The 24,636-nt window shown below is 29.2% G+C and overlaps 1 protein-coding gene across 2 annotated transcripts in view; it reads left to right on the top strand.

The window, feature by feature from the left end:
• Positions 1-24,636, top strand: part of Polr3C (RNA polymerase III subunit C) — a 112,663-nt gene that overhangs the window by 40,293 nt on the left and 47,734 nt on the right. For both annotated transcript variants that reach the window (XM_089102267.1, XM_089102268.1), the window contains exons 5-6: positions 18,059-18,236; positions 23,894-24,096. In XM_089102267.1, the coding sequence (XP_088958393.1) occupies positions 18,059-18,236; positions 23,894-24,096 (381 nt within the window). The remainder of the gene's footprint in view (positions 1-18,058; positions 18,237-23,893; positions 24,097-24,636) is intronic.

The raw sequence follows: 24,636 nt of genomic DNA, 5'->3' as shown, positions 1-24,636 counted from the left end.
TTTATTCTATGGATTTTTAGACTGTTCGTTTATGACTAAAAATAATTAAAACAGAGCGAAAACATTGAAAAAGAATTCTAATGTCTGCTTAAAATTTAATACATATACTTGCGTAGTTCTTAAAGGAAACTCGTTACCTTTCTAATTTCCTGTCTGTTTTTTCTTATTTTTTTCTCCATCTAATTAGCTTTTTTTATTCTATGGATTTTTAGACTGTTCGCTTATGACTAAAAATAATTAAAACAGAGCAAAAACATTGAAAAAGAATTCTAATGTCTGCTTAAGTTTTAATACATATACTTGCCTAGTTCTTAAAGGAAACTCATTACCTTTGTAATTTCCTGTCTGTTTTTTCTTATTTTTTCTCCGTCTAATTAGCTTTTTTTATTCTATGGATTTTTAGACTGTTCGTTTATGACTAAAAATAATTAAAACAGAGCTAAAACATTGAAAAAGAATTCTAATGTCTGCTTAAGTTTTAATACATATTCTTGCCTAGTTCTTAAAGGAAACTCATTACCTTTCTAATTTCCTGTCTGTTTTTTCTTATTTTTTTATCCATCTAATTAGCTTTTTTTATTCTATGGATTTTTATACTGTTCGTTTATGACTAAAAATAATTAAAACAGAGCGAAAACATTGAAAAAGAATTCTAATGTCTGCTAAAGTTTTAATACATATTCTTGCCTAGTTCTTAAAGGAAACTCATTACCTTTCTAATTTCCTGTCTGTTTTTTCTTATTTTTTTCTCCATCTAATTAGCTTTTTTATTCTATGGATTTTTAGACTGTTCGTTTATGACTAAAAATAATTAAAACAGAGCGAAAACATTGAAAAAGAATTCTAATGTCTGCTTAAATTTTAATACATATACTTGCCTAGTTCTTAAAGGAAACTCATTACCTTTCTAATTTCCTGTCTGTTTTTTCTTTTTTTTCTCCATCAAATTAGCTTTTTTTATTCTATGGATTTTTAGACTGTTCGTTTATGATTAAATATAATTAAAATAGAGTGAAAACATTGAAAAAGAATTCAAATCTTAACAAGACAGTTCTGATGATAAGTTCTTTGTCTTATTACAATTTTTTTCTGATTTTGAATAAATTTGTTTTGTTTATAAATGGAAAGGTGTGCATTCCATATTCCAACCGGGCTGATGAATTCTAAAGCGTGTATTAGTTTTAATACATATACTTGCCTAGTTCTTAAAGGAAACTCATTACCTTTCTAATTTCCTGTCTGTTTTTTCTTATTTTTTTCTCCATCTAATTAGCTTTTTTTATTCTATGGATTTTTAGACTGTTCGTTTATGACTAAAAATAATTAAAACAGAGCGAAAACATTGAAAAAAAATTATAATGTCTGCTTAAGTTATAATAAATATACTTGCCTAGTTCTTAAAGGAAACTCATTACCTTTCTAATTTCCTGTCTGTTTTTTCTTATTTTTTTCTCCATCTAATTAGCTTTTTTTATTCTATGGATTTTTAGACTGTTCGTTTATGACTAAAAATAATTAAAACAGAGCGAAAACATTGAAAAAGAATTCTAATGTCTGTCTAATGTCTAATGTATATGTATTAAAAAAAAGCTAACTAGATGGAGAAAAAAATAAGAAAAAACAGACAGGAAATTAGAAAGGTAATGAGTTTCCTTTAAGAACTAGGCAAGTATATGTATTAAAACTTAAGCAGACATTAGAATTCTTTTTCAATGTTTTCACTCTATTTTAATTATATTTAATCATAAAGGAACAGTCTAAAAATCCATAGAATAAAAAAAGCTAATTAGATGGAGAAAAAAAAAAGAAAAAACAGACAGGAAATTAGAAAGGTAATGAGTTTCCTTCAAGAACTAGGCAAGTATATGTATTAAAACTAATACACGCTTTAAAATTCATCAGCCCGGTTGGAATATGGAATGCACACCTTTCCATTTATAAACAAAACAAATTTATTCAAAATCAGTAAAAAATTGTAATAAGAGAAAGAACTTATCATCATAACTGTCTTTTTAAGATTTGAATTCTTTTTCAATGTTTTGATTAGAAAGGTAAAAAACAGGAAATTAGAAAGGTAAAAAATAAGAAAAAACAGACAGCAAGTATATGTATTAAAACTAATACACGCTTTAGAATTCATCAGCCCGGTTGGAATATGGAATGCACACCTTTCCATTTATAAACAAAACAAATTTATTCAAAATCAGAAAAAAATTGTAATAAGAGAAAGAACTTATCATCATAACTGTCTTGTTAAGATTTGAATTCTTTTTCAATGTTTTCGCTCTATCTTAATTATATTTAATCATAAACGAACAGTCTAAAAATCCATAGAATAAAAAAAGCTAATTAGATGGAGAAAAAAATAAGATAAAACAGACAAGAAATTAGAAAGGTAATGAGTTTCCTTTAAGAACTAGGCAAGTATATTTATTAAAACTTAAGCAGACATTAGAATTCTTTTTCAATGTTTTCGCTCTATTTTAATTATATTTAATCATAAACGAACAGTCTAAAAATCCATAGAATAAAAAAAGCTAATTAGATGGAGAAAAAAATAAGAAACAACAGACAGGATATTAGAAAGGTAATGAGTTTCCTTTAAGAACTAGGCAAGTATATGTATTAAAACTTAAGCAGACATTAGAATTCTTTTTCAATGTTTTGCTCTATTTTAATTATATTTAATCATAAACGAACAGTCTAAAAATCCATAGAATAAAAAAAAGCTAATTCGATGGAGAAAAAAATAAGAAAAAACAGACAGGAAATTAGACAGGTAATGAGTTTCCTTTAAGAACTAGGCAAACATATGTATTAAAACTAATGCACGCTTTAGAATTCATCAGCCCGGTTGGAATATGGAATGCACACCTTTCCATTTATAAACAAAACAAATTTATTCAAAATCAGAAAAAAAATTGTAATAAGAGAAAGAACTTATCATCATAACTGTCTTGTTAAGATTTGAATTCTTTTTCAATGTTTTCGCTCTATTCTAATTATATTTAATCATAAACGAACAGTCTAAAAATCCATAGAATAAAAAAGCTAATTAGATGGAGAAAAAAATAATAAAAAACAGACAGGAAATTAGAAAGGTAATGAGTTTCCTTTAAGAACTAGGCAAGTATATGTATTAAAACTTAAGCAGAAATTAGAATTCTTTTTCAATTTTTTTGCTCTGTTTTAATTGTTTTTAGTCATAAACGAACAGTCTAAAAATCCATACAATAAAAAAAGCTAATTAGATGGAGAAAAAAATAAGAAAAAACAGACAGGAAATTAGAAAGGTAATGAGTTTTCTTTAAGAACTAGGCAAGTATATGTATTAAAACTTAAGCAGACATTAGAATTCTTTTTCAATGTTTTCGCTCTGTTTTAATTATTTTTAGTCATAAACGAACAGTCTAAAAATCCATAGAATAAAAAAAGCTAATTAGATGGAGAAAAAAATTAGATAAAACAGACAGGAAATTAGAAAGGTAATGAGTTTCCTTTAAGAACTAGGCAAGAATATGTATTAAAACTTAAGCAGACATTAGAATTTTTTTTCAATGTTTTCTCTCTATTTTAATTATATTTAATCATAAACGAACAGTCTAAAAATCCATAGAATAAAAAAAAAGCTAATTAGATGGAGAAAAAAATAAGAAAAAAAGAGACAGGAAGTTAGAAAGGTAATGAGTTTCCTTTAAGAACTAGGCAAGTATATGTATTAAAACTTAAGCAGACATTAGAATTATTTTTCAATGTTTTCACCCTATTTTAATTATATTTAATCATATTTCCTGTCTGATTAAGTTTTAATACATATACTTGCCTAGTTCTTAAAGGAAACTCATTACCTTTCTAATTTCCTGTCTGTTTTTTCTTATTTTTTTCTCCATCTAATTAGCTTTTTTTATTCTATGGATTTTTAGACTGTTCGTTTATGATTAAATATAATTAAAATAGAGCGAAAACATTAAAAAAGAATTCTAATGTCTGCTTAAGTTTTAATACATATACTTGCCTAGTTCTTAAAGGAAAATCATTACCTTTCTAATTTCTTGTCTGTTTTTTCTTATTTTTTCTCCATCTAATTAGCTTTTTTATTCTATGGATTTTTAGACTGTTCGTTTATGATTAAATATAATTAAGATAGAGCGAAAACATTGAAAAAGAATTCAAATCTTAACAAGACAGTTATGATGATAAGTTCTTTCTCTTATTACAATTTTTTTCTGATTTTGAATAAATTTGTTTTGTTTATAAATGGAAAGGTGTGCATTCCATATTCCAACCGGGCTGATGAATTCTAAAGCGTGTATTAGTTTTAATACATATACTTGCCTAGTTCTTAAAGGAAACTCATTACCTTTCTAATTTCCTGTCTGTTTTTTCTTATTTTTTTCTCCATCTAATTAGCTTTTTTTATTCTATGGATTTTTAGACTGTTCCTTTATGATTAAATATAACTAAAATAGGGTGAAAACATTGAAAAAGAATTCTAATGTCTGCTTAAGTTTTAATACATATACTTGCCTAGTTCTTAAAGGAAACTCATTACCTTTCTAATTTCCTGTCTGTTTTTTCTTATTTTTTTCTCCATCTAATTAGCTTTTTTTATTCTATGGATTTTTAGACTGTTCGTTTATGACTAAAAACAATTAAAACAGAGCGAAAACATTGAAAAAGAATTCTAATGTCTGCTTAAGTTTTAATACATATACTTGCCTAGTTCTTAAAGGAAACTCATTACCTTTCTAATTTCCTGTCTGTTTTTTTTATTTCCTGTCTGATTTCCTGTCTGTTTTTTCTTATTTTTTTCTCCATCGAATTAGCTTTTTTTTATTCTATGGATTTTTAGACTGTTCGTTTATGATTAAATATAATTAAAATATAGCGAAAACATTGAAAAAGAATTCTAATGTCTGCTTAAGTTTTAATACATATACTTGCCTAGTTCTTAAAGGAAACTCATTACCTTTCTAATTTCTTGTCTGTTTTGTCTTATTTTTTTCTCCATCTAATTAGCTTTTTTTATTTTATGGATTTTTAGACTGTTCGTTTATGATTAAATATAATTAAAATAGAGCGAAAACATTGAAAAAGAATTCTAATGTCTGCTTAAGTTTTAATACATATACTTGCCTAGTTCTTAAAGGAAACTCATTACCTTTCTAATTTCCTGTCTGTTTTTTCTTATTTTTTTCTCCATCTAATTAGGTTTTTTTATTTTATGGATTTTTAGACTGTTCGTTTATGATTAAATATAATTAAAATAGAGTGAAAACATTGAAAAAGAATTCTAATGTCTGCTTAAGTTTTAATACATATACTTGCCTAGTTCTTAAAGGAAACTCATTACCTTTCTAATTTCCTGTCTGTTTTATCTTATTTTTTTCTCCATCTAATTAACTTTTTTATTCTATGGATTTTTAGACTGTTCGTTTATGATTAAATATAATTAAGATAGAGCGAAAACATTGAAAAAGAATTCAAATCTTAACCGGGCTGATGAATTCTAAAACGTGCATTAGTTTTAATACATATGTTTGCCTCTGTTTTTTCTTATTTTGTCAAATCTTACCGGGCTGATGAATTCTAAAACGTGCATTAGTTTTAATACATATGTTTGCCTCTGTTTTTTCTTATTTTTTTCTCTATCTAATTAGCTTTTTTTATTCTATGGATATTTAGACTGTTCGTTTATGACTAAAAATAATTAAAACAGAGCGAAAACATTGAAAAAGAATTCTAATGTCTGCTTAAGTTTTAATACATATACTTGCCTAGTTCTTAAAGGAAACTCATTACCTTTCTAATTTCCTGTCTGTTTTTTCTTATTTTTTTCTCCATCTAATTAGCTTTTTTTATTCTAGGGATTTTTAGACTGTTCCTCTATGATTAAATATAATTAAAATAAAGCGAAAACATTGAAAAAGAATTCAAATTTTAACAAGACAGTTATGATGATAAGTTCTTTGTCTTATTACAATTTTTTTCTGATTTTGAATAAATTTGTTTTGTTTATAAATGGAAAGGTGTGCATTCCATATTCCAACCGGGCTGATGAATTCTAAAGCGTGTATTCGTTTTAATACATATGTTTGCCTAGTTCTTAAAGGAAACTCATTACCTTTCTAATTTCCTGTCTGTTTTTTCTTATTTTTTTCTCTATCTAATTAGCTTTTTTTATTCTATGGATTTTTAGACTGTTCGTTTATGACTAAAAATAATTAAAATAGAGCGAAAACATTGAAAAAGAATTCTAATGTCTGCTTAAGTTTTAATACATATACTTGCCTAGTTCTTAAAGACATTACCTTTCTAATTTTCTGTCTGTTTTTCTTATTTTTTTCTCCATCTAATTAGCTTTTTTTATTTTATAGATTTTTAGACTGTTCGTTTATGACTAAAAATAATTAAAACAGAGCGAAAACATTGAAAAAGAATTCTAATGTCTGCTTAAGTTTTAATACGTATACTTGCCTAGTTCTTAAAGGAAACTCATTACCTTTCTAATTTCCTGTCTGTTTTATCTTGTTTTTTTTTTCCATATAATTAGCTTTTTTTATTCTATGGATTTTTAGACTGTTCGTTTATGACTAAAAATAATTAAAACAGAGCGAAAACATTGAAAAATAATTCTAATGTCTGCTTAAAATTTAATACATATACTTGCCTAGTTCTTAAAGGAAACTCGTTACCTTTCTAATTTCCTGTCTGTTTTTTCTTATTTTTTTCTCCATCTAATTAGATTTTTTTATTCTATGGATTTTTAGACTGTTCGCTTATGACTAAAAATAATTAAAACAGAGCAAAAACATTGAAAAAGAATTCTAATGTCTGCTTAAGTTTTAATACATATACTTGCCTAGTTCTTAAAGGAAACTCATTACCTTTCTAATTTCCTGTCTGTTTTTTCTTATTTTTTCTCCGTCTAATTAGCTTTTTTTATTCTATGGATTTTTAGACTGTTCGTTTATGACTAAAAATAATTAAAACAGAGCGAAAACATTGAAAAAGAATTCTAATGTCTGCTTAAGTTTTAATACATATACTTGCCTAGTTCTTAAAGGGAACTCATTACCTTTCTAATTTTCTGTCTGTTTTTCTTATTTTTTTCTCCATCTAATTAGCTTTTTTTATTCTATGGATTTTTAGACTGTTCGTTTATGACTAAAAATAATTAAAACAGAGCGAAAACATTGAAAAAGAATTCTAATGTCTGCTTAAGTTTTAATACATATACTTGCCTAGTTCTTAAAGGAAACTCATTACCTTTCTAATTTTCTGTCTGTTTTTCTTATTTTTTTCTCCTTCTAATTAGCTTTTTTTATTCTATGGATTTTTAGACTGTTCGTTTATGACTAAAAACAATTAAAACATAGCGAAAACATTGAAAAAAAATTCTAATGTCTGCTTAAGTTTTAATAAATATTCTTGACTAGTTCTTAAAGAAAACTCATTACCTTTCTAATTTCCTGTCTGTTTTATCTTGTTTTTTTTTCCATATAATTAGCTTTTTTTATTCTATGGATTTTTAGACTGTTCGTTTATGACTAAAAATAATTAAAACAGAGCGAAAACATTGAAAAAGAATTCTAATGTCTTCTTAAAATTTAATACATATACTTGCCTAGTTCTTAAAGGAAACTCGTTACCTTTCTAATTTCCTGTCTGTTTTTTCTTATTTTTTTCTCCATCTAATTAGCTTTTTTTATTCTATGGATTTTTAGACTGTTCGTTTATGACTAAAAATAATTAAAACAGAGCAAAAACATTGAAAAAGAATTCTAATGTCTGCTTAATTTTTAATACATATACTTGCCTAGTTCTTAAAGGAAACTCATTACCTTTGTAATTTCCTGTCTGTTTTTTCTTATTTTTTCTCCGTCTAATTAGCTTTTTTTATTCTATGGATTTTTAGACTGTTCGTTTATGACTAAAAATAATTAAAACAGAGCGAAAACATTGAAAAAGAATTCTAATGTCTGCTTAAGTTTTAATACATATTCTTGCCTAGTTCTTAAAGGAAACTCATTACCTTTCTAATTTCCTGTCTGTTTTTTCTTATTTTTTTATCCATCTAATTAGCTTTTTTTATTCTATGGATTTTTAGACTGTTCGTTTATGACTAAAAATAATTAAAACAGAGCGAAAACATTGAAAAAGAATTCTAATGTCTGCTTAAGTTTTAATACATATACTTGCCTAGTTCTTAAAGGAAACTCATTACCTTTCTAATTTCCTGTCTGTTTTTTCTTTTTTTTTCTCCATCTAATTAGCTTTTTTTATTCTATAGATTTTTAGACTGTTCGTTTATGACTAAAAATAATTAAAACAGAGCGAAAACATTGAAAAAGAATTCTAATGTCTGCTTAAATTTTAATACATATACTTGCCTAGTTCTTAAAGGAAACTCATTACCTTTATAATTTCCTGTCTGTTTTTTCTTTTTTTTTTCTCCATCTAATTAGCTTTTTTTATTCTATGGATTTTTAGACTGTTCGTTTATGATTAAATATAATTAAAATAGAGTGAAAACATTGAAAAAGAATTAAAATCTTAACAATACAGTTCTGATGATAAGTTTTTTTCTTATTACAATTTTTTTCTGATTTTGAATAAATTTGTTTTGTTTATAAATGGAAAGGTGTGCATTCCATATTCCAACCGGGTTGATGAATTCTAAAGCGTGTATTAGTTTTAATACATATACTTGTCTAGTTCTTAAAGGAAACTCATTACCTTTCTAATTTCCTGTCTGTTTTTTCTTATTTTTTTCTCCATCTAATTAGCTTTTTTTATTCTATGGATTTTTAGACTGTTCGTTTATGACTAAAAATAATTAAAACAGAGCGAAAACATTGAAAAAAAATTCTAATGTCTGCTTAAGTTTTAATACATATTCTTGCCTAGTTCTTAAAGGAAACTTATTACCTTTCTAATTTCCTGTCTGTTTTTTGTTATTTTTTTCTCCATCTAATTAGCTTTTTTTATTCTATGGATTTTTAGACTGTTCGTTTATGACTAAAAATAATTAAAACAGAGCGAAAACATTGAAAAAGAATTCTAATGTCTGTCTAATGTATATGTATTAAAAAAAAAGCTAACTAGATGGAGAAAAAAATAAGAAAAAACAGACAGGAAATTAGAAAGGTAATGAGTTTCCTTTAAGAACTAGGCAAGTATATGTATTAAAACTTAAGCAGACATTAGAATTCTTTTTCAATGTTTTCACCCTATTTTAATTATATTTAATCATAAAGGAACAGTCTAAAAATCCATAGAATAAAAAAGCTAATTAGATGGAGAAAAAAATAAGAAAAAACAGACAGGAAATTAGAAAGGTAATGAGTTTCCTTTAAGAACTAGGCAAGTATATGTATTAAAACTAATACACGCTTTAGAATTCATCAGCCCGGTTGGAATATGGAATGCACACCTTTCCATTTATAAACAAAACAAATTTATTCAAAATCAGTTCTTTTTTAGTCATAGACTGTTCGTTTATGACTAAAAATAATTAAAACAGAGCTAAAACATTGAAAAAGAATTCTAATGTCTGCTTAAGTTTTAATACATATACTTGCCTAGTTCTTAAAGGGAACTCATTACCTTTCTAATTTTCTGTCTGTTTTTCTTATTTTTTCTCCATCTAATTAGTTTTTTTATTCTATGGATTTTTAGACTGTTCGTTTATGACTAAAAATAATTAAAACAGAGCAAAAACATTGAAAAAGAATTCTAATGTCTGCTTAAGTTTTAATACATATACTTGCCTAGTTCTTAAAGGAAACTCATTACCTTTCTAATTTCCTGTCTGTTTTATCTTATTTTTTTTTCCATATAATTAGCTTTTTTTATTCTATGGATTTTTAGACTGTTCGTTTATGACTAAAAATAATTAAAACAGAGCGAAAACATTGAAAAAGAATTCTAATGTCTGCTTAAAATTTAATACATATACTTGCCTAGTTCTTAAAGGAAACTCGTTACCTTTCTAATTTCCTGTCTGTTTTTTCTTATTTTTTTCTCCATCTAATTAGCTTTTTTTATTCTATGGATTTTTAGACTGTTCGTTTATGACTAAAAATAATTAAAACAGAGCAAAAACATTGAAAAAGAATTCTAATGTCTGCTTAAGTTTTAATACATATACTTGCCTAGTTCTTAAAGGAAACTCATTACCTTTGTAATTTCCTGTCTGTTTTTTCTTATTTTTTCTCCGTCTAATTAGCTTTTTTTATTTTATTGATTTTTAGACTGTTCGTTTATGACTAAAAATAATTAAAACAGAGCGAAAACATTGAAAAAGAATTCTAATGTCTGCTTAAATTTTAATACATATACTTGCCTAGTTCTTAAAGTAAACTCATTACCTTTATAATTTCCTGTCTGTTTTTTCTTTTTTTTTTCTCCATCTAATTAGCTTTTTTTATTCTATAGATTTTTAGACTGTTCGTTTATGATTAAATATAATTAAAAAAGAGTGAAAACATTGAAAAAGAATTAAAATCTTAACAAGACAGTTCTGATGATAAGTTCTTTGTCTTATTACAATTTTTTTCTGATTTTGAATAAATTTGTTTTGTTTATAAATGGAAAGGTGTGCATTCCATATTCCAACCGGGTTGATGAATTCTAAAGCGTGTATTAGTTTTAATACATATACTTGCCTAGTTCTTAAAGGAAACTCATTACCTTTCTAATTTCCTGTCTGTTTTTTCTTATTTTTTTCTCCATCTAATTAGGTTTTTTTATTCTATGGATTTTTAGACTGTTCGTTTATGACTAAAAATAATTAAAACAGAGCGAAAACATTGAAAAAAAATTCTAATGTCTGATTAAGTTTTAATACATATACTTGCCTAGTTCTTAAAGGAAACTCATTACCTTTCTAATTTCCTGTCTGTTTTTTCTTATTTTTTTCTCCATCTAATTAGCTTTTTTTATTCTATGGATTTTTAGACTGTTCGTTTATGACTAAAAATAATTAAAACAGAGCGAAAACATTGAAAAAGAATTCTAATGTCTGTCTAATGTATAATGTATATGTATTAAAAAAAAAGCTAACTAGATGGAGAAAAAAATAAGAAAAAACAGACAGGAAATTAGAAAGGTAATGAGTTTCCTTTAAGAACTAGGCAAGTATATGTATTAAAACTTAAGCAGACATTAGAATTCTTTTTCAATGTTTTCACCCTATTTTAATTATATTTAGTCATAAACGAACAGTCTAAAAATCCATAGAATAAAAAAGCTAATTAGATGGAGAAAAAAAAAAGAAAAAACAGACAGGAAATTAGAAAGGTAATGAGTTTCCTTTAAGAACTAGGCAAGTATATGTATTAAAACTAATACACGCTTTAGAATTCATCAGCCCGGTTGGAATATGGAATGCACACCTTTCCATTTATAAACAAAACAAATTTATTCAAAATCAGAAAAAAATTGTAATAAGAGAAAGAACTTATCATCATAACTGTCTTTTTAAGATTTGAATTCTTTTTCAATGTTTTGATTAGAAAGGTAAAAAACAGGAAATTAGAAAGGTAAAAAATAAGAAAAAACAGACAGCAAGTATATGTATTAAAACTAATACACGCTTTAGAATTCATCAGCCCGGTTGGAATATGGAATGCACACCTTTCCATTTATAAACAAAACAAATTTATTCAAAATCAGAATATAAATTGTAATAAGAGAAAGAACTTATCATCATAACTGTCTTGTTAAGATTTGAATTCTTTTTCAATGTTTTCTCTCTATCTTAATTATATTTAATCATAAACGAACAGTCTAAAAATCCATAGAATAAAAAAAGCTAATTAGATGGAGAAAAAAATAAGATAAAACAGACAGGAAATTAGAAAGGTAATGAGTTTCCTTTAAGAACTAGGCAAGTATATGTATTAAAACTTAAGCAGACATTAGAATTCTTTTTCAATGTTTTCGCTCTATTTTAATTATATTTAATCATAAACGAACAGTCTAAAAATCCATAAAATAAAAAAAGCTAATTAGATGGAGAAAAAAATAAGAAACAACAGACAGGATATTAGAAAGGTAATGAGTTTCCTTTAAGAACTCATTACCTTTCTAATTTTCTGTCTGTTTTTTCTTATTTTTTTCTCCATCTAATTAGCTTTTTTTATTCTATGGATTTTTAGACTGTTCGTTTATGACTAAAAACAATTAAAACAGAGCGAAAACATTGAAAAAGAATTCTAATGTCTGCTTAAGTTTTAATACATATACTTGCCTAGTTCTTAAAGGAAACTCATTACCTTTCTAATTTCCTGTCTGTTTTTTTTATTTCCTGTCTGATTTCCTGTCTGTTTTTTCTTATTTTTTTTCTCCATCGAATTATCTTTTTTTTATTCTATGGATTTTTAGACTGTTCGTTTATGATTAAATATAATTAAAATATAGCAAAACATTGAAAAAGAATTCTAATGTCTGCTTAAGTTTTAATACATATACTTGCCTAGTTCTTAAAGGAAACTCATTACCTTTCTAATTTCTTGTCTGTTTTGTCTTATTTTTTTCTCCATCTAATTAGCTTTTTTTATTTTATGGATTTTTAGACTGTTCGTTTATGATTAAATATAATTAAAATAGAGCGAAAACATTGAAAAAGAATTCTAATGTCTGCTTAAGTTTTAATACATATACTTGCCTAGTTCTTAAAGGAAACTCATTACCTTTCTAATTTCCTGTCTGTTTTTTCTTATTTTTTTCTCCATCTAATTAGCTTTTTTTATTTTATGGATTTTTAGACTGTTCGTTTATGATTAAATATAATTAAAATATAGTGAAAACATTAAAAAAGAATTCTAATGTCTGCTTAAGTTTTAATACATATACTTGCCTAGTTCTTAAAGGAAACTCATTACCTTTCTAATTTTCTGTCTGTTTTATCTTATTTTTTTCTCCATCTAATTAACTTTTTTTATTCTATGGATTTTTAGACTGTTCGTTTATGATTAAATATAATTAAGATAGAGCGAAAACATTGAAAAAGAATTCAAATCTTAACCGGGCTGATGAATTCTAAAACGTGCATTAGTTTTAATACATATGTTTGCCTCTGTTTTTTCTTATTTTGTCAAATCTTACCGGGCTGATGAATTCTAAAACGTGCATTAGTTTTAATACATATGTTTGCCTCTGTTTTTTCTTATTTTTTCTCTATCTAATTAGCTTTTTTTATTCTATGGATTTTTAGACTGTTCGTTTATGACTAAAAATAATTAAAACAGAGCGAAAACATTGAAAAAGAATTCTAATGTCTGCTTAAGTTTTAATACTTTAATCAGCCCGGTTGGAATATGGAATGCACACCTTTCCATTTATAAACAAAACAAATTTATTCAAAATCAGTAAAAAATTGTAATAAGAGAAAGAACTTATCATCATAACTGTCTTTTTAAGATTTGAATTCTTTTTCAATGTTCTTTTTTAGTCATAGTTCTTTTTTAGTCATAGACTGTTCGTTTATGACTAAAAATAATTAAAACAGAGCGAAAACATTGAAAAAGAATTCTAATGTCTGCTTAAGTTTTAATACATATACTTGCCTAGTTCTTAAAGGGAACTCATTACCTTTCTAATTTTCTGTCTGTTTTTCTTATTTTTTCTCCATCTAATTAGTTTTTTTATTCTATGGATTTTTAGACTGTTCGTTTATGACTAAAAATAATTAAAACAGAGCAAAAACATTGAAAAAGAATTCTAATGTCTGCTTAAGTTTTAATACATATACTTGCCTAGTTCTTAAAGGAAACTCATTACCTTTCTAATTTCCTGTCTGTTTTATCTTATTTTTTTTTCCATATAATTAGCTTTTTTTATTCTATGGATTTTTAGACTGTTCGTTTATGACTAAAAATAATTAAAACAGAGCGAAAACATTGAAAAAGAATTCTAATGTCTGCTTAAAATTTAATACATATACTTGCCTAGTTCTTAAAGGAAACTCGTTACCTTTCTAATTTCCTGTCTGTTTTTTTCTTATTTTTTTCTCCATCTAATTAGCTTTTTTTATTCTATAGATTTTTAGACTGTTCGTTTATGACTAAAAATAATTAAAACAGAGCAAAAACATTGAAAAAGAATTCTAATGTCTGCTTAAGTTTTAATACATATACTTGCCTAGTTCTTAAAGGAAACTCATTACCTTTCTAATTTCCTGTCTGTTTTTATTTCCTGTCTGATTTCCTGTTTTCTCTCATGTTTTTCTCCATCAATTAGCTTTTTTATTCTATGGATTTTTAGACTGTTCGTTTATGATTAAATATAATTAAAATAGAGCGAAAACATTGAAAAAGAATTCTAATGTCTGCTTAAGTTTTAATACATATACTTGCCTAGTTCTTAAAGGAAACTCATTACCTTTCTAATTTCTTGTCTGTTTTGTCTTATTTTTTTCTCCATCTAATTAGCTTTTTTTATTTTATGGATTTTTAGACTGTTCGTTTATGATTAAAAATAATTAAAACAGAGCGAAAACATTGAAAAAGAATTCTAATGTCTGCTTAAATTTTAATACATATACTTGCCTAGTTCTTAAAGGAAACTCATTACCTTTCTAATTTCCTGTCTGTTTTTTCTTTTTTTTTTCTCCATCTAATTAGCTTTTTTTATTATATGGATTTTTAGACTGTTCGTTTATGATTAAATATAATTAAAATAGAGCGAAAACATTAAAAAAGAATTCTAATGTCTGCTTAAGTTTTAATACATATACTTGCCTAGTTCTTAAAGGAAACTCATTACCTTTCTAATTTCCTGTCTGTTTTATCTTATTTTTTTCTCCATCTAATTAGCTTTTTTTATTCTATGGATTTTTAGACTGTTAGTTTATGATTAAATATAATTAAGATAGAGCGAAAACATTGAAAAAGAATTCAAATCTTAACAAGACAGTTCTGATGATAAGTTTTTTCTCTTATTACAATTTTTTTCTGATTTTGAATAAATTTGTTTTGTTTATAAATGGAAAGGTGTGCATTCCATATTCCAACCGGGCTGATGAATTTTAAAGCGTGTATTAGTTTTAATACATATACTTGCCTAGTTCTTAAAGGAAACTCATTACCTTTCTAATTTCCTGTCTGTTTTTTCTTATTTTTTTCTCCATCGAATTAGCTTTTTTTTATTCTATGGATTTTTAGACTGTTCGTTTATGATTAAATATAATTAAAATAGAGCGAAAACATTGAAAAAGAATTCTAATGTCTGCTTAAGTTTTAATACATATACTTGCCTAGTTCTTAAAGGAAACTCATTACCTTTCTAATTTCTTGTCTGTTTTGTCTTATTTTTTTCTCCATCTAATTAGCTTTTTTTATTCTATGGATTTTTAGACTGTTCGTTTATGACTAAATATAATTAAAACAGAGCGAAAACATTGAAAAAGAATTCTAATGTCTGTCTAATGTCTTAATACATATGTACTTAAAAAAAAGCTAACTAGATCTGAGAAGGAAACTCATTACAAACAGTCATAGAATTAGCACGGTCATGAGTTTTCTTATTTTAACTCCATGCTAATTAGCTATGTATTATAATTTATGCGATTTTTAGACTGTTCGTTTTCAATGTATTCAATATAATTAAAATAGATTGAGTACATTAAAACGAATTCTAATGTCTGCTTAAGTCCATAATAAAAATACTTGCCTAGTTCTTAAAGGAAACTCATTGCCTTTCTAATTTCCTGTCTGTTTTATCTTATTTTTTTCTCTATCTAATTAGCTTTTTTTATTCTATGGATTTTTAGACTGTTCGTTTATGATTAAATATAATTAAGATAGAGCGAAAACATTGAAAAAGAATTCAAATCTTAACAAGACAGTTATGATGATAAGTTCTTTCTCTTATTACAATTTTTTTCTGATTTTGAATAAATTTGTTTTGTTTATAAATGGAAAGGTGTGCATTCCATATTCCAACCGGGCTGATGAATTTTAAAGCGTGTATTAGTTTTAATACATATACTTGCCTAGTTCTTGAAGGAAACTCATTACCTTTCTAATTTCCTGTCTGTTTTTTCTTATTTTTTTCTCCATCGAATTAGCTTTTTTTATTATATGGATTTTTAGACTGTTCGTTTATGATTAAATATGATTAAAATAGAGCGAAAACATTGAAAAAGAATTCAAATGTTAACAAGGCAGTTAACAAGAACTTATGATGATAAGTTCTCTGTCTTATTACAATTTTTTTCTGATTTTGAATAAATTTGTTTTGTTTATAAATGGAAAGGTAGTGCTGTCTAAGAAATTGTGTATCTATATTAAAACTAATGACGCATCACATTAAATGAAAATCAAATCATTTATAAAAACAATATAAAAGCTTTCGTATGCATGTCCCAAACATGCTATCTGTAAATCAAAACAGAAAAAAAATGTAATTAAAAAGGTTACAACCTTAAGTTTATGTCAAAACTTCAAATGATAATATAATAATCTAAACTTGTCGAAACATGAAAAAGTATTAAAAACTACGAATTATTAAAAGCGCGAACAAAAGTTGACAAAAGCTTCGCGAATAGCTCTCCGACCTGGATTAAATTGGGGATAATCGGATTAATTGGTTGTAATTGGGGAGACCTGGATTAATTGGGGGATTAAAAGGGTAATATCAGCCAGTGGATTAAAAAGAAGTGATAACGACACAAGTTCACTATAAACAGTGGAATTTGTAATGAAAATTGCATATCGCTGCGAAATACGGATAGAGAAAAAAAGTGCAATGGGACGGGAATATACGGCATGTACGGGATAGTGAACAGATAAAAATATAGAACAATAATGTTTCTGCCAGATAGATGCCAGATAGATAGATGGTATCACTGCAGGAATAATCATTCTCAAACTTTTCGGAATTAATCACTTTACACCTTTTACGTTTACTCGCAAGAAAATCCATGCCGCGATACCTTAGTTTTTTTTCAGTGAAATAAAAATCACCTTTTAAAAGTCTTACAGGGTTTGAGGAACAGTAATATCCCACTCTCTTGGTTCTCTATGCTCGATTTAGATCCAACTTCAATGTAATTGCGTTTCGGAATAACACTATGAAATGCTGTGTTGTAGAGCAACATAGTAATCAGGTGGATATCCTAGAGGTTCTTTTTTTGGTAGATCTCGATCTTTTAAGAAATGATTCTGACTTTGTGTATAAAATAAAATTCGTTGTGTGACTTCTTCTGTTTTGATTTTTCGATTTCTCTACAATAATTATTTTTATTATTACCAAAAGTGAAGTATAATTATTACTTTCTTTTCTTCTCATTAATTTTCTTTATCTTTTTTCAATTCATTTACCTTTTTTGGTGGTATCCCATCTTTTTTTTGGTGGTATCCATGGTTCGAAGGTCTAAAATTCCAAGAATACATGCTAGAGAGTATATGCTACATTTTTTTTCTTATGTATGTCGTCCGAAAGGCTCTGCTACTAGAAAGAAAGTTTGAATAGAAAGGTGGACATGTTTCACCTTGCTGAAATCCGAGTCAAACAAGGGTTTTCAATTGCTAAAGTACCAAGGACATAAAGAAATACTTTTGGGCCCATCTTAGGTCTGTTCGTATCTGAGAACCCTGATTTTATCAGATTTCTCTTGAGTGTTGTGCAGTATCATGGTTTTGTCAGTGTTGCCTCGTTGAACCGTGAAAAATAATAAGCAAAGATAGTTATTTAAATTTAAAAACGCTTTATGTCTGTAAAAATTCAAACATTAACAATCTGTTGACTCCTAAACACAATTTCGACTTCAAAGGAAAGCCACATTTTCTTACACTGTTTTTGGCATATGTTCTTAGCTTATTTTCTGCTGAACTTTCACCTATGTTTTTTTTTTTGAATTTGATGTGAGCTACTCTCAAAATATACATAGCTGCATATAGAGACAGTTAGATATAAAGTTGAGTTTGCAATTTTTCCCAGTTTTTTAAGATGTATATGGTTGTTTAGGTTTCAGATCGATCAACTCATGCTGTCTCTTTATGCTCTAACATTCTTATATTTTAAATATTATACACTTTTTTTTATATAGGAGAAGTTTCTCATTCATTGCCTGAAACGCAGCTCTCATTCATTGCCTCTCATTCATTGCCTGAAACGCAGCAAATAATTGCTAAAGCTTTATCAGAAGAGGCTACCGAACTACCAGATTTGCCTGATCGGAAGAAGCTGTGGACTGTCAATTTAAAAAAACTGGGCCAAGACCTTAGGTATCGTATTTCAGACTTAGGTATCGCAGTATTTTAGCTATTTTTAAGGCCTGTTTTATTTAGAAAATGTTATTTTTCATCATCCTCTTCTATGTTGCATTAAAGAATGATGGTAACTTTAGTTAACTAAAGAGGAATAGGAAAATTTTCCTTGTCATGGTTGCAGCAGCAACTACAACCTAGTAAAGGACGAAGTACGACTTATAGTAACCAAAAAAAAACACGTTTAAGAAAAACAAAAAAAATGGCAAGTGAGAAGAACTGATGTTGGTGATTCAGGAATGAAAACTATTATCTAAATTAGACTTAATAGTAAAATTTAATCTTGAAAGCAAATTTAAAGAAATTTTGATAAGTTCTGGCTTGAACAACAAGGAAAATCACTATTTTTGCAGGGAAAGCACTGATGTGTCCTCTTTTTTTCTTCACTGCTGGCAGAACTGCAGTGCTCTCTCATAAAGAGCTGTTTAATGCCTCATTTTAAAAGAATTTTTTTTATTAAAGACTGATTAAATCCCTGTCCAATCATGTCAAGGAATAATGAGGACTTGCTACTTTCTACTGTAGCAAGTCCTTATCATTCCCTAATCAAGGAGTTTCACACTCTTCTTCTTCTTCATAACATAAACACATAGGAATCCTCTTTGGCTTTTGTCGCACTAAGAATTTTTTCTAGGGCGAAGGATTATTCACGCTTTGCTAATATCAGTGTATTTTTAACCCAATATAAATAACAAGAAAAATTGGTGTAATGAATTGCAATAAAAAAGAGACCAAAATAAAGCAAAACAATCGACTAGAAAAAATAACATGGGATTACACCATGAAATGGCAGAAACTTTAAAATAGCAGACTTGGGATTTCCTTATGTAGCAGAGCCCTGTAGTGGCGCAGTGGGTTTGCCCTTATCTTGGTAATACGGGACGCAGAGATCGTATCCTGCTGTAGCAACACACTTGAGGGCTGGCGCAGGGACCTCAGTAGTCAAGAAGTGTCTTTAATCCGATTACTTACTTACCTTATGTAGGAGACATAGTTTAACCGTTATAGGCTATCTGGAGGTTTGATATTCTTTGTTATTACTTTTTAGTTATATTTATTCCTGTTAGCAATAATTTTGTATACCCGATTTGGGGCTTAAACTTGGCGTCGGAAACTGTACGTTAACAAAGAAACTGTAAATTATTTGTAATCGAGATTCCCGATAATTTAATAGATTCAACAGAAGGTATAGAAAAATTAGCCTACTTAGTTATGATTTAGAAGAAGCCTTGACATTGATAGAGAGAAGAATTCAGAGGCTGGAAAGATATATTTTCCATTGCTTTAGCAATTCTTTATTGAAGTAAATATTTTTCAATGCAGCAATATGCGAGAGATGATTAGCTCGTCTTTGAGAAAAAATTACTGAAAACCACTGATTTTGATATTGTGAAAAAAATCGTTATTGAACATTTTAAAATAAATCTTACGACACAGGGTTTGAACCCGATCGCGGGAGTTCCTGGACCTGACTTTAACCATTCCGTTCTCACAAGGTAACTAATTTGGAAATTTAGATAATTCATAAAATGAATACGGAATTCATAAAATGATAACCAGCTCATCTCTGAGGAAAAAAACGATTATTTTAGCTTTGATTACAACAATTTGATTTTTACTGAAAATTCTACAACCACATCAGGAGAATTACCATGAACTTAGCTACGTGACATTAGAGTGGGAAGGGGAGACGAAGACTTGGTGTGAAATTTGTCAAAGCAAGCCGTTTCCATGGCAATTGTATGGTAAGTATTGAAAGGGGCTTCACTGGAGGGAGGGGGGCTTACGACTTTACTAGCAAACGTAACTATCAAAGTGTGATGTGAGAAAGCACATATAACATAAAATTTTGATGGAGAGAAAAAAAAAACAAAAGAAGTATCTCATCAAGACAAAGTCAGGATTTAGTATAGTCTCGTGAGTTATTTCACGCTAGCTAAATATACTTATCAAGCTAATCAAAACATCTAAAATCAGTAAATTGTTCGAAGTTCCTGTTTTTGGATCCCTTCACCAAAAAACTCTGCCGTCTGATTGTTAAACAAGTTAGTAATGGTTATTCCAATGTGTCATCTTTCTTCCAAGCATTTTTCGCTCATAAACTCCTTACATTTTGGAAACAGATGTATGTCTCAACCAAAGTATTCTTTTAATTGTGACCGTATCTTACTTCAGAAATAAGGAGTCTTAGTTGAAGGAAATTTATTAAACTGTTTTAATAGAGCAGTGAATTGACATTTCTAGTGATTGTCAACGCAAATTATGTCTTTTAATTACCCATCATAATGATGCTTGATTCAAATTTCCGAAAATGGATACGATTTTGTCGAAAGAAATATGCCTAATACACGTTTGATTTGCCATTATAGTAAAGATTTTACTCTGGTAAGAAAGCTGGGGGGGGGGGGTTAGTTGCCCCCCGATACTTTAATACGATACCCCGATACGTTGCCTCCCCTTTTCCATTTAAACCTTATATACCCTCAGGACATAACTTACAACCCTTTCTCTAAGGGCTGTGGGGGGGGGGGGGGTGTCATCTCCAATTGCACTATTACTAGACCTTTCAACTATGCTGAACAAAACTAAGAAATTTCAGTGGATATGTTTGGAATAATAATGGGCGGGGGGAGGATAATAGCTGTCCTCTGATCACTTTTCCTCTTAAAAAGAACTTCACTAGAACTTCTGATTACCAGTCCAATAAGCCCCCTCCGAAGCTTATATGACCACCCTTTCTATAAGAACCTTATATGCCCCCAGGGCATAACTTACAGCCCTTACCCTGAGGGCTGTGGGGATGGTTGTCATCCTCAAAGACATAATTTCTAGACTTGTCAACTACGCTGAACAAAATCTCAAACTTTTGATTGGATGTGTTTGGGGAAATAATTGACGTAGGGGGGGGGGGGTTGCCCTCCGATCACTTTTGACTTTTAAAAAAAGCGCTAGCCCTCTGAGTTACCAATCGAATTAGCTCTTTTTTAATTTTCTACGCCAACTCTTTCTATAAAAAGTACCCTGGCCTAAAATAAAAAAAAAAAAACAAAGAAAAATAAATAAATAAATAATACATTTTGCCAACATCGCTCTGTACTTACGCAGCGCTATTGCGCTGCCTATGATAAAGTTCAAACATGCTTACCTTTCTCAATGACTTATAATATATGTAAACAATGAGCGAATTGCTTAACTTACAGGCCTTAACCCGAGGACTTTGGGAAGGCTGACATCCCCAAAGACATAATTATTGGACCTTTCAACAATGCTGAACAACATAGTTCTCTTAAAATTTTTATTGAATGTGACTTGGGGAATGATATGCTTGTGAGGGAGGGGCTGGTTGCCCTCAATTCACTTTTGATTCTTAAAAAGGGCACTAGATCTTCCGACTTCCAATCGAATGAGCCCCACTCGATCCGAAGTTCATGCAACCATCCGTTCCATAAAAACCTTACATGCCCTGGGCATAACTTACAACCCTTGCCCCAGGGCTCTGGATGGTTGTTTACACCCCGAAGCCGTTGTTATATACTCTTTGATATATAAAAATGGCAAGGTATATAACCAGGAATATATGTGGTATATAACAATTTCTTTACAAATATAACAATTTGTAAACAAAATGGCCGTCTCACAATTTTGATGGGATGCTTTCGGGGAAAACAGGATGTCAGGGAGGGAGGGGGATAGTTGCTTTCTGATCATTGATCACAAAAAAGTCTGACTTCCAATCCAATGAGCCCTCAATCCAATCATTCCAATCTAATGAGCCCTTCTCGAAGTTTCTACGACAAAAAAAATACACATTTAAAAATTTTTATCAAATACATTTCAGGAAAAGACGACGTCTATCTGTGTGTGGGGGGGGGGAGGTATCCGCCCTTCAATCATTTTTACTCTTAAAAACGGCACTAGAATTTCTGATTTTCAATCCAATGAGCCCTCTCCAAAACTTATACCCCCATCCTTTCCATTTAAACCTTATATACCCCCGGGGAATAACTTCCGGCCTTTGCCCTAAGGGCTGTGGGGTGGGGGGGGGTTCATCTTCAAATACACTATTACTGGACCTTTCAACTATGCTGAACAAAATGGGTATCTAAAAATTTACAGTGGATGTGTTTGGGAGAATGATGGGTGGGGGGGGGGGGTAGCTGCCCTCCGATCACTTTGATTCTTAAAAAGGCCACTAGAACTTCTGATTGCCAATCCAAGAAGCCTCCTCCGAAGTTTATACTACCACCCTTTCCCTTAAGCCCTACATACCCCCGGGGCATAACTTACAACCCTTGCCATGAGGGCTGTGGGGGAGGGGTTGTCATCTTCAAATAAACAATTACCGGACCTTCAACTACGTTTAACAAAATGACTATCAAAATTTTGGATATAATGTGAAACTTCTTCTAGGGGAGCTGAAGCCCCTGTCCCTCGACTAATGTGCCTGACCTTATTCTCATCATATAGAAAATAGGCATTCAGGAAATTTATGTCTTATTTCTCTTGGTATCGTAAAAGTAGCTATAGACGATTGGTTTGCGGGGAAGCACTTCTCCCGATAAATACATAAATATTTTCTACTTATCCTGGATTTTAATACAGCACTACTCAGGTGGGAGTTTTAGTTCCTCCCCCATGAATGGGTATTCAGCCGATGGATTAATGCATTGTAAGATTTTTTCTTAAATATTTAGAAAGAACTGTTAAAGCTCACCTGCAGCTCATAGCTTATAGCTATGAGTGATCCGGTAATGATTGGAGACTCAAGCAGTATTTTGTTTCGTCTTTTGCCGTGTCATCATCAGACTAGTTCAAATTTAAATAATCAACCATTTCAATTTTATTTGAAAATTTTAAGTCAAACTCACCCAATTATGAAATAGTATGATGAACATGCCACATGATGGCATGGCGAAGAAATGTGACATACTGCTTGGTTCTCCAATTTCAGCCATGGATAATCCATGGCTGCTAATGAACAGAAATACCTTGTTCTAACTATGTCCATTAGTCAGACTTACCCGATAAATTATCTTCCTCTTCTTCCTTTTTCCGTAATGTCAGTGAGAATTGACTTTGCGAATCAACCCCTCATAATCCTGGAGGGGTGAAAAGGTAGACCACAGGTATTCCTTTTGTACAAAAGGAAAACTGGGGGTGCCCCTGGAGCTACGGTAAATGTCGAGCTAGTCACTAGCACGTGAGAATAATATATCATAATATCAAGCAACCTCTTTTGGCTGCGGGTTTTCCAAAAATCAGTGACAGGGTACTCTACTTAGTTTTATCCTTTTCTGTACTGATTACTTTTATTGGTTTTCTATTACATTTTGAAAATGCCTGTCGTCAAACCATTAAATGAAGTTATGGACTAAAGCTGATTGGCCAATAAGTGAGCCAATGGGTAGAGAAGTATATTCAGAAGGTTTGTAATAAACCATGATTTGGTAAATGAATCGTTCAGAGGTCAATTTGACCAAGTCAGTCGTCTTTAAAAAGTTGAGAGGGGGGGTTGCGTACGCCCCTGATTGCTGCTTCTTAAAAATTGGCTCAAAATTTTTAATGCGTGAAATGATTTAGGACTCAGAATAAAATTTGGAATATATTCATTTAAGGAATGATTTGATCCAAGATGCTGCACAGTCATCAATCGACTCGAATGCGGCAGAAGTACTGGGTCTGTTTTTGAACCTTGTAGATGCCCTGGCAGAGAGAGGAAAATTCTTGAATTTGAAGAACGACGAAGTAGTATCCGAAGCTCAACGAAAACATTGTGTGACAAAATCCAGATTTGTAGATGGATATTTGCAAATTCTTGGTAAGCTTTTTTCTTGTAACCATAAGGTTAGGTTAGTTATATTCTAAGCTACACTTTTGTCTAGTGGCTCTTTGACCAGTGACTCTAGTGTATTACTTTGGGGTACTTACCTTATTTGGTAATAATTTTGAATACCTTACCTTATTTGGGCTACTTACCTTATTTGGGCTACTTACCTTATTTGCCCGATCGGTTCATTTGCATCGTATGATTCCAACGTCCCTACTTGATTGATTTGGACTAGTCCTCTTTTTCACCACCGCCATTAGAAATTGAAAAATTCTTGCAATAAAATTTACATCTTTCAAAATATCATGAGCTTTTTTTTTGGTGAAATATCATGATTATATTTATCATTTATATATTAGAAAATGTCATGATGGATATTAACATGAAAAATGTCCTTTTCAGTCATTAGTTAATCAGAGTGTGTATAAATGTTTTACACTGGTCATACATGACGCGCGACAAATGTCCTTTTCAGTCATTAGTTAATCAGAGTGTGTATAAATGTTTTACAACATATATTTTTTTTGGTAG

Source organism: Artemia sp. Qi Xiang Cuo, chromosome 16 (assembly GCF_049724085.1).
Source record: "Artemia sp. Qi Xiang Cuo chromosome 16, ASM4972408v1, whole genome shotgun sequence".
NCBI lineage: Eukaryota > Metazoa > Arthropoda > Branchiopoda > Anostraca > Artemiidae > Artemia > Artemia sp. Qi Xiang Cuo.
The sequence above is the reverse complement of the archived record's forward strand: the minus strand, read 5'-3'. Positions and strand labels throughout refer to the sequence as shown.